Source organism: Bidens hawaiensis, unplaced genomic scaffold (assembly GCF_021521415.1).
Source record: "Bidens hawaiensis isolate Kalapana, Puna unplaced genomic scaffold, B.hawaiensis_p1.1 tig00077337_1, whole genome shotgun sequence".
Lineage (NCBI taxonomy): Eukaryota > Viridiplantae > Streptophyta > Magnoliopsida > Asterales > Asteraceae > Bidens > Bidens hawaiensis.
Window position 1 is genome coordinate 22,767 of NW_027503327.1, and position 11,700 is coordinate 34,466.

The following is an 11,700-nucleotide window of genomic DNA, read 5'->3' on the forward strand; positions in this document are numbered from 1 at the left end:
CTACATTTCCATAAATAATTAACATTAATCGTTGTTTGAAAAAAATAGCTTATGTATTTCGTTACTTATTAGGGTCTGCAGGCCTTTTTATTTTGGTTCGGCCAAGGTATTTAAATTCTCGGAGACTGCCCGGATACGTTTGTTAAGCGTGTTGTAGTCTTAAGACACGAATTGCAAATTTACCGGTACGATCCAATCCAATCCGATCCGCTCCAAATTCAGCAAATTAACCCCTTCCACCGGCACCATAACAAACTACAGCCTCACTAAATCACACTGTCACAACACAACTATGCACAAAACGGCTCAAGCGTGGTTCACCGGCGGTCCGAGCCAGAAGAACCACGGTTCGTCTCAACCGCCTTCACTTCTCGCCGATTGGAACGCCTACGCCGCATCGTCACAGGATCTAGACTCCTCCGGTCTCGGTTTCGATATCGAAGCCGCAGTGCGATCAGCTAACGATAAGGTTTCCGGCACGTTTAATGTGTAAGTCTCGGTTATTCAGTTGTGTATGCTGTTTGATTTTGTATATCACGATCTACATTCTGTATGTGAAAGTATGAAACCCTAGGATTGATAATTGATGTGTATTTAGTTAAGGATCAGGATCACACGCTGTAAATGAGAGAACGCTTGGCGGAAGTTAGGTCGTGTTCGTTAGTTTAATAAATGAACGGACATGAACAAGGAATTTTGTTTGTGTTCGGTCGTTTAATAAATGAACGAACACAAATAGAGACCGTGCTTGTTTTTGAGCTCATGAACATTCGGTCAGGGCCGGCTTGATGATGATGGAGACCTAAATCGAAATGAGATTTTGTGGCCTTTCTTAAACAGTTGTGTTAAGAAACGAAAACTAATAAGTGTTGGTAATAGGTCTCGAACTTGTGACCAGTGTTGTAAAAATCGCTAGTCGCTGGTCGGGCGGTAGGGTGGGAACTAGTGATTAATTGGGATTAATCGGATCAGACTTTAATGCATAATTTTCAATTTTATATATACAGGCACACATTTTTATATGTAATTTTCATGTTTATACATACATAAACACATTTTAAACTTTGATTTCCTTTATTTTGCTTCATACACATGTACTTAGAGCCGAGGGTCTCTCTGGAAGCCATCTCTTTATTCCTTTGGATAGAGGTACGGTGTGCCTACATCCCACCCTCCCCAGACCCTACTTATAGCTTTGCTGTCGGTGGGATTTTACTGGGCATGATTGATTGATATATATATACACATACATAAACACATTTTGGCCTAAAATGTGCTGGAATCTTGCTGGAAACCACTGGTTTTTTATGAAATCTTGCCGGAAACCGCTGATTTTGGTCGGAATCTCGCCGGAAACCGCTAATTTTGGTCGGAATTTCGCCGGAAACCACTAATTTTGGTCGAAATTTCGCCGGTAACCGCCATTTTTTGCCGGATTTGACCATTGACCGATTAATTGGCCGATTAGCCCAAAATTAATTAGTGAAGTAGGGACTAGCGATTAATTGGGGATTAATGGCGCCTAGTTGGGATTTTTGCAACACTGCTTGTGACCTACCACTAAGCAACACAAAGGTTTACCACCAGAACAACAGTTATTTCTATTTCTAATCCACTGATTAAATATATATCTATATATAATGTTTTTTTTTTGATAATTTAAAGGCCTTAATTAAGTGAGGGCCTAAAGCCCTATCTTCATTTCTCTGGTCCATGGGCCGGCCTTGCGCTCGATAATGTGTTTGTTTACGTCTGCTTATGTTTTTAATATTTTTAGTGACTTTTCTAATCTTATCATGTAGATTTAAGCAGCATTATTAACTATGGAACAAAAATATACATAAGTTTAATGTGATTAATTTATATGTAAAATCAACATATGAATGTTAAAAAAACACCAACGCAAAACTTGGTATCCGGACTGAACTGTTGACACTGATCATTCTTGGTTAGCCAAATCATATAAAACCTTGTTTGTGTTCATCTGTGTTCGTGAACAGTTCACGAACAAGTTCATTTTCTTAATGAACGAACACAAACATGAAATTTCGTTCGGTTTGGTGTTCGTGAACTGTTCGCTTGTTCAATAAAAGCTTAACGGACGAACAAGAACAAGGCCTTGTCAGTTCGGTTCATGTACAACCCTTGTAACACTTATTGTCTAGTAACTATATCTTCTCATCATTTTGAATTTCAGGCATCTTTTACAAAAACAATTATTCTCATGGTTGAATGCACAAGCTGTATCTTATATTGTCTTTTTCTTAATTTAATAGAGTTTCAAATGGAGTGAGGGGCATACCTGGAAACTTTCAATCTGCAACAAGCAATGTGCCAACTGGAAAATCTCTTGTGACATTCGGAATGCTTCTTGCTGTTGGTGTGTTTCTTGTGTTCATTGCTGTCACTGTGTTCCTACCAGTCATGGTGATTGTGCCTCAGAAGTTTGCTATATGCTTCACTATTGGTTGCGCCCTTATTATTGCTTCGTTTTTTGCTCTCAAAGGATATAGAACTCAGTTTGCACATATGACATCTAAAGAGGTAATTCAAGCATCTTCCATATTATTAAAGCCATACCGGTAGTGATTCTTAGTTACGAACCAAACGCCCCCATGTACATGATTCACTTCATACCACTAGAAGTTATAATATTGGCCAGTTAGTTTTACAGGAAACGGGCCACATGAACAGAATGGGTCTTAAATATTTTACAGTTAGTCCAAAATGTGTCTTAAATACACTCAACCAAAGATTATGATTGATATGATATAATTTTTTATTTTTATTTAGGGGTGTGTGTGGGTCGATTTAGGCTCAAACTGAACCAAAATCTGAAATTTTGGTTTTTGAGTTTTTTAAAACCGTCCGGGATACATTTGGGCTAAAATATTTGGGTTACACAGTTACACTATCTATTAAATTCTTATAAGTTACTTGTATTTCAATATTAAAAATTAAGATCCATAAGTTTGATTTGGTTTGGTTTCTGACTTTCTTCAATTTTAATTACTTGCAAAACCAAAACCGTACAGAAAGTTTAGTTTTTATGAAAAGATAACACCAAACCAGTTTTTGTTTGGGCTCAGTTATTTTGTTTACGGATCATTTTTTTTTTTTGGTTTCATGCACACACCTAGTCACAAACCAAATGCCACGTGTACATGATTCACTTCTTATCACTAGAAGTTATAATATTGGCCCATTATGGCTTAATATCGGCCTGTTATAGCTTAACAGGTAATGGGCCGACAGCCACCCAAAGTGTATTTTTAATACACTTATCATCCTGAATTGTTTTATTATATACTTTTTAAATCTTATTTGACACATTAGTTTGTTAAAACATAATAACTTTGTACAGAAAGTGTTTTCGGTCAACCCGATCCCGTTAATACATTATTGCCACCTAACATGCTTAAGCCTTCTTTTTTCAGAGACTCCCTATTACATTGGGCTTTATTGGCAGCATGGTGGGCACCATTTATGTTTCAATGGTGCTTCACAGTTATCTTCTTTCTGTATTCTTTTCTATGTTACAGGTAACAAATCATATATTCATAAATCATAACCCTTATTCTATGCATACACTTTTACAGACCAATTTAATAATATTTACAATTCTGCCAGGTCATCTCATTGTCATACTACGCAATTTCCTACTTTCCCGGAGGATCGGCTGGCGTGAAGTTCTTCACCTCTGCTATTACTTCTTCAATTCTGAGATGCTTCGGGAGGTGACGTTTGGTACCACCCGATGTTTTTAAGTTTTAAACGCCCCGTTCTGTTTTACATGTGATGCTTAAATGAAATTTAATTCTTTTGATATGTACCTTTACTGACTTACCGTGCACAGATAGATGTTACATTGTAGCCGGATTTGAATCCGACCCATTAATGAGTAATGACAAACCTCTCAAGTATATGAATACGTGACAAAACCGGCGGGCCCGAGTGGGCTGGGCATGGTTGCACAGGTAAAAATCACTGGCCTCGTAAATGGGTAGAGGTAATACAACTGTTAGTATTTTTAAAGGGTAGTATACTTCTACAAGTTCTAGGTTCGTTTAACTTCAAGCTCGAGCTCAAACCCACCTTGGCTTAACTCGTGAACAACCCTATGCTTGTTTGACCAACCAAAGGTGCTATTTGTTTTTTCAGATGTAATATTTCTATAATCCACGGACCACATCTGTAGACATCTGTGGAAGAAGAGGTGGACTAAACCTCTACAGTCTAAGAAGACTGCTTGTTTTTTAATGTTGGTAGATTGCTAAAATAAACTGGTAGTGGTGTACAAACTGTGGTAGTGGGTGGTGGTGGTGGCGGACGGTGGCGGTGGTGGGTGGGTGGTGGCGGTGGACAGTGGTGGTGGTAAGCTGTGGATGGTGATGGTGGACAGTGGATGTTGGTAGGGTGTGGTGTTTTAACCCTCTGCAGACCTTAGAAGATTTCAGAAGTGGATGGGTCAAGTCTGCACCAAGAAGAGCTTGCGCAAACATTTTTTAATGAAACGTCTTCGAGAAAACAAACAGTCTGCAGATGGCAATGTCTGCGCAGTGCAGACAAAAAAGCCTGGGCAGACCTTTTTTCAGAAAAACAAACAGCACCAAAGTGAAACAACGAACAAAACGATCTAGATATAGTTTTTTATTTCAAAGTTGAAAGAATCAAACCGAAAGTGGATGATAATTTCATACACCATTAGAACAAATATTTAATTTTAAACCCCAATGCAATCAACAAGCATCTATGGTATCAATATATTTAAAAGTTACCACGTTTTGTTAAAAGAAAAATAAAATATATACATAAATACAATTAAAAGGATAATTAGGTGGATTATTTTGTCATAGTCCCACCATGATAAACTTAATTAATAGCACTAGCCAGTAGTCACCACTTGGAACATCAAAAATATGAATGATATGGATTTCCATCCTACCTTGACTCTTCTTGAACAGTCCCAAGTATCGCTACCACCAGCCACCGTTGGCCGGAAGTCGCTGCCACTAACTTTCTTCGACGTCGGATGGTTAAATAGTACGTCTGATCCGATACACACACTCTTCTTTTATGAGCTTCCGATCACTAAAACTCAGTTCACTGAAACTATTGTTCCCAAACTTAAACAATCCTTATCCATCACCCTACAACATTTTTTCCCTTTTGTTGGAAAACTCGCCATATTCCCCAGTGGTGATAAATACCCGGAAATCCGTTATGTTGAAGGTGATTCTGTCATGGTTACATTTGCAGAATGCGACCTTGACTTCAATGATCTCGTGGGAAATCATCCATGTGAGTGACAAGTTTTATCATCTTATACCGATATTGGGACGCACTGTTAAAGTGTCTGATTATATTACAATCCCGGTCTTTGCAGCTCAGTGACGCTTTTTCCAAATTGTGGGATTTCTATCGGAATGACAAATCATCATAGCCTTTGTGACGCTAGCACCCGATTTTGTTTTTTAAAGGCGTGGACGTTGATTGCTCAATCCGGTGGTTTGGATAAGCCACTTTTGGCTAATGGAACTTTGCCGGTCTATGATAGATTGGTCAAGTTCCCGAAACTAGATGAAAGTTATCTAAAGTATGCCAAGGTTGAAACCTTTAACGAAGAGTACCAATTTCGAAGACTTTCTGGATCAACTGATAAGGTTCGAGCCACGTTCATCTTGTCTCGAACCGTGATCAATGGTTTGAAAAAACTAGTTTCAACTCAACTTCCAACGTTAGCACATGCATCATCTTTTACCGTAGCATGTGCGTACATTTGGAGTTGTGTAGCAACATTATACGAAGATGAGCTATACCTATTTGCATTCCGGGTCGATTGTAGGTCACGACTGGATCCCCCTATCCCGTCCGCTTACTGTGGAAACTGCGTCACGCCGTGTTTGAATTTCGCAAGAACATCTGTTTTAAAAGGAAAGGAAGGATTCTTGACGGCTGCTAAATTGATCGGAGAGAATCTACACAAGATGTTAACCGACAAAGATGGAGTCGTGAAAGATTTAGGGCCTATTGGGAATGTTTTTCGTGATGGGGGGCCAACGAGGTCAATGGGAGTCGCTGGAACACCAAAGTTGAAGTTTTATGACTTAGATTTTGGATTCGGGAAGCCCATAAAGCACGAAACAGTATCGATCGATTATAATGGATCGATATCTATTAGTGCCCGCAGAGAATGCAACGAAGATTTGGAGATTGGAGTGTGCCTTTCAGCTACTGAGATGGATGTTTTTGTTGGTACCTTCCATTCTGGTCTAAAATCATACATCAGATAGATTCATCACATTGTTATATTTGGTGTCTTGTTCAATGGTTTGGTTTACTTCCCCAAGAATAATTGGTTTTGTAAGAATAAATAGTTTTGTGTGTTGCAATATCTGAAATTATTTTACTTTATATTTATATTCATATTTATGTACTATTAGAGATGACAAATGAATCCAAGCCCCAAGATTCGGATGAGTAATGAGACATATTTTCGGGTATGTGCGTGACTGGATATGAAATTAGTTTTAAAATTTTGCAGGTGTGGGAAGAGTATAGTAGAGAACTAGAGATAATATCAGGTTCGATTACAAGGAACATGCATATTGATTTTCCCGAACTATACCTGTGAACAATTTATTAATGCTTTTTTTCTTAATTATCACCGAGTAATATAATAATCTACTAAATCATTAATTTTTAGTTTATATATTTCAACAAATTTTGGATATCAAAATTATATAAATATTAAAGTAGTTAGGAATTTATCCTAAGAGTAAAAATTCAACTAGTAATTTTTAGCAAACTCGTATCTATATACGATGTTTGAGGGTATTGAACCAGGTAAGCCACATGATTCTATAATCGGATATAAGATTAACAATACCCTAGCATACTCGACCCCATTACCATATATAAACATTGGTCTAGAAAGTCAACCACACCAAATATCGGATGCAAACAAAGCTTTTCAATAACAATACGTCATGTGATAGTTTAAACTTTAAAGCCGAGAAATAGTAAAAAAAAATGTCAATATTCATCCATAGTCCTGGTTAAAGATATTTAGCTATTCATAGTTTTTGATAACAAAATAGACATGAAAACAACAACAAACATCATGATGAACAAGTCTAAATAAAAAAAAAAAAAATAAAGCAATAAGGAACATAAACTGAACTATTAACAAACTGAATAACGCTCCAAATACTCGATCCCAAGCTTTTTAAACTCAATCTTGCTCCCAATAGACGATTTCTTGTGTCTAAAGTCACCTCCCAGTCGAAGAATGGTGTAAATAATCGTTATTATGTGTGTTTTTGCTGATAGGTAGGTGGTGGACCGCTATTGAAAGTGGTCATGACAGTTTGCTATGGGTCTCAATAGATTTGGGTAGAGAACCGTTATTTCTTTTCTTAGCTGACGGTCCTCCACAGGTCATAAAAATAAGAATTTTTCTAATTTTCTATTTTTATTTTTGCTCCTTTCTTCGTTTTGACTTCAAATTTCTTCTTGAAACCCTTTGTTTCTTCCTTCATCATCATCATCATCATCATCATCATCATCATCATCGTACTCAGTATATCCCACCAATAGCAAAGCTATGGTAGAGTCTGAGGAGGGTAAGATGTAGACAGCCTTACCCTTTGTTTCTTCCTTGATAACTACAAATCCATAAAATAACACATTAAGTACCAAAATCACATGAACTTATACTAAAACAAATCAAAACGTGTGGATATTTGTAAATAAAATATGTATAATTAACCTCGCATCAACCAACAAAGGGAAAACAACGTTGTAGGATGAGTGATAAGATTTTTTATTTCTTAAAATTGGGAACAATGGTTTTCAGTGAATCTTTTGTTTTAGTAATCGGGAGATCATAAAAGACGAAACTATATGGAGGACCAAATATCCATATGATGTCGAAGAAAGCGTGAAGCAAAGACTTGCTACCTATGGTGACCAGTGACAGACGAGACTACCAAAGTACCAAATGTTTAAGAAGAGTCATCCTAGGAAGGTGTAATATCCAAAACTTTCGGGCCAATTTTGACAAATTATGAAAGTAGAAGGAAAAAGAATGAAAATATGAGTTTTAGAACCCATCACGCTACACGATGGGCAAAGGATAAGCCCATCGCTATACACGACGGAGCCTCATAAAACCCAAGATTTGGACGGTGTCGCGCTACGCCACGACCAAATCCCTGGAACTCCGCGATATGTGATAACCCTGTTACGCAACCTTATGTCAACACGTGGCAGCACCCAAATCTGCTTAGTCATCGCGCTAAGCAACAATCATTCAAAAAGGCCATCGCGATACGCAATGGATCCTATTTTCAGCCTATAAAAGGGGGTGCATGACCCCCTCATCTGTCACACCCGGCCCTGAGCGGCGGAAACAGCCGGGCGCGCGCGAGTGGGAATTGATACTTAAGCACGGGCCATTGCAAACATTCAAAGTAAGATTTTCATTGCGCATGAAAAGTTTAATACAAATACATTACATTGTTTAAAAATTACATAAAAACATCCAAGTATAAAAATTGTTGAAGATTTCCACGCCATATCCCCATGCGCGGCGGGAACAACCACGCGCATCGAAGGGATAGAACTAAAATCTTCCAAAAAAGCTAGTTTAGATGTTCAGCGTGAGGTGCTCTAAGTGTGACTCCATGCGCTACCTAGTTATCTCCTGAAAGACACGTAAAAACATTTGAATCAGTATAAACTGAGTGAGTTCACAAGTCTTAGTAACTTGATAAATCGTATTGCATCATAATCTTGATACAAATCATTCTGAAACATAATTCTGATAGCATCATTAAAACACATGCTTGGTAAGACATAGTTATATCAACATATTCTGATAAAATCGTTCCGCGGGTTACGCTGCGAACATTTCTGGGAACTGTGCTCGTCTATGCAAAGTGGCGCTGCCACTACGAGCTAAAATAAGTAATACCGTCCCGCGGGTTACGCGTGCGAACGTTTCAGGAACATGTGCTCGTCCATGCAAAGTGGCGCTGCCACTACGAGCTAAAATAATAATTCCGTCCCGCGGGTTACGCTGCGGACGTTGTGCCGGAAAACAAGGCGCTCGTCCATGCAAAGAGGCGCGACCCCTACGAGCGGGCTCAAACCCATAGTACTGCCCCATGACCATACTAGGCACTCGTCCATGCAAAGAGGTGCGACCCCTACGAGTGGGTGGATCAAACCAGCAGTCCCTACCCTTAGAGTTCCAATGGTAAAGTGATCACTTACTCGAGTTCTAGCGCACATACATCGAAAACCTTAGATAACCGTTTGCATTACTCAACATGAAACATAACTTAAACACATAATCGCTTGCATAGCTTGTAAGTATACCATGATAAACATTATTTAAGTACGTGTCCCTCGCCCCGAAAACAGTTTAAAATTAGTGAAAACAGTGAAAATAGGGGCTGTGAGACTCACCTGTGGTTCTTGTTAAGGGATTAATCGAGATTCGGGTTTTCTTGGTGTTGGCCTCGGAATCGAAGGTCTAGAATACGATTAAATAACAAGTATATATATTAAGATCAAGAAATAGGAGAATATAAGGGTTGGATAGTAGGTCTCAAGGTTATATTCTCGGCTTACCTAGTAACAGGATCGGAGCTGGAAACAACGGATGCTTGGGAGAGGATTAGTGCAAGTTTGTAGTTCTTTGAAGTGTGTTTTGGGTGATAATTTAGGTTACAAATTTATAGGCAAACTCAAGGGAACACAATCCCTTGCTTTAGGGGATTGAAATCTTTTCATATCTAGGTGTAATGATGATAAAGTATGGAAATTATTATTGTTTATTGTTTACTTATAAGTGGAGGAGTGGACAAAAGATCTTGATTTGATTTGGACAGGACATGCAGGTCTGGGGTTGGTGAGAATAGGGTGGCTGACAGTTGACTTTTCATGTTACAGTGTGCTTTTTCAGGTACTTTTGCCAGTGTACAGTAAAAAGTGGAAAAATCTCTGAAACACGCTACTGTTTCCTTTTGGGCGGGAGTAATCTCCTTATGTCTGGAGAATAGACTAAGTGTTCTGTGCGCATCACTTTGTGCGCATAGCTTTCTGCGTGTAGGACATTTCTTTGCTGCGGGTAGGTGCGTAACCTTCTCGCAGTTGGGGATATTGAGTTTCATTTGTAGATTCTCCAGGTGGTCTTGGTATTTCAACATAGTGATCAGTCATGTTGAAGTCAATTCCATCTTGGAGCTTCAGACAAACTAGCTCTCAATGTTCCCGCCATGCGGGGAGGTTAGTTCCCTTCCGCACGCGCATAAACGATGTAGGATGCACCCGCCTTAGCATCATGCGGGATGGTCAACCCATAGACAACATAACGTTTAAGTTACATGAAAACATAAAGCCAAAACATTCACGCATGGCGCATATAACATAGGCTCACGCTGGTTCTTAACATGGTGCGCTCGCGCAGTTTGCACATAACAAATGCACGCGCTGACTAACATGGCGCGCTCGCGCAGGGCGCACATAACAAATGCACGCGCTGACTAACATGGCGCGCTCGCGCAGGGCGCACATAACAAATGCACGCGCTGACTAACATGGCGCGCTTAATATTTACAATCACCTAATTATTAGGTTGATTACTTAGTTTATAGGATTGAGAAATTTACCGGGTGTCACATCATCACATAACAAACACCCATTCCACACACACACTTACATCGAACGGCGTGCCAACGAGTCCGGAGCCTTGAAGTTCCGATGGTTTAATTCCTGGTACGCAATGTAAAGTAGAAGTGCTGCTCGTTCAACCTTAGGCGCTCAACTCCAAGTACCCGTGTAAGGTAGCGGTTCAGCTTAAGTTATTTTGTTATACGACTTAGACCCTAGTCAGAGGTATATCCTATACTTTGATCAAATATAAGTGTAACATAATTTTTCATATACAAAGGTTATAGTCAAATAAAGTTAACTAAGAAACATAAAGTTTTTTATACAAGGCGTATAGCCAAAATAATGTTTTTTCATGATTAAGAAACATAAGATTTTACATACAAGGATTATAGTGAAATTTACAAACTGATTCACTTATATCGTACATGTTAATATTATTCGCGTATATTGTTTATGATTATACGTGAACTTGCTTGCAATGTGTTTATTGTTTTTATGGTGGAAGTTACGCAAACGCAAACACATACACATAGTGGGAGGGTCCGACGGGACGTATCCGCGCCGTCTAACGTTACGACTCCGGTTGTTTACGTAAGGTGGCTCTCATTTCCCCGACTTCAACGGCTTCGGCTAAATGAACGGGAGGACGACACTATTTGATTTCATTTACTTTACGTTTGAATATTTATTGCATGACGATCGTTGAATTGCGAGTTTTATATATATATATATATGTATATGCAAGAACTTATGAAAACTCACCAACTTAACTATTGACAAAATATATTATTTTCAACGTGTTACAGGTTGAACCGATGGTGTGCTAAGGACGAAGATCATTAGTTTGCCTTAGGATATTTGAAATAAAGAACTTGTTTACTTTTTCGATGAGGTGTTATTGTTTTCTTTTATTTATGAACCATATGTGTATTTTTGATGATATGAAATGAATTAAATATAATTAATGTCGCTTTAATAGTGTTACGAGCTTATGAATGATCTGTACATTACACTCAG

At 38.6% G+C, this 11,700-nt stretch overlaps 1 protein-coding gene and 1 pseudogene across 1 annotated transcript; both read left to right on the forward strand.

Moving 5' to 3' along the window:
- The first annotated feature begins 279 nt into the window (after positions 1-279).
- On the forward strand, positions 280-3,914 carry LOC143606809 (protein transport protein sft2-like). The gene is made up of 4 exons (XM_077082456.1): positions 280-489; positions 2,277-2,544; positions 3,438-3,542; positions 3,631-3,914. The coding sequence occupies exons 1-4, from the start codon at positions 293-295 to the stop codon at positions 3,739-3,741; spliced, it is 681 nt and encodes a 226-aa protein (XP_076938571.1). The 5' UTR covers positions 280-292; the 3' UTR covers positions 3,742-3,914.
- Positions 3,915-4,919: 1,005 nt separating this feature from the next.
- On the forward strand, positions 4,920-6,358 carry LOC143606808 (malonyl-coenzyme A:anthocyanin 3-O-glucoside-6''-O-malonyltransferase pseudogene; annotated as a pseudogene).
- Positions 6,359-11,700: the final 5,342 nt, after the last annotated feature.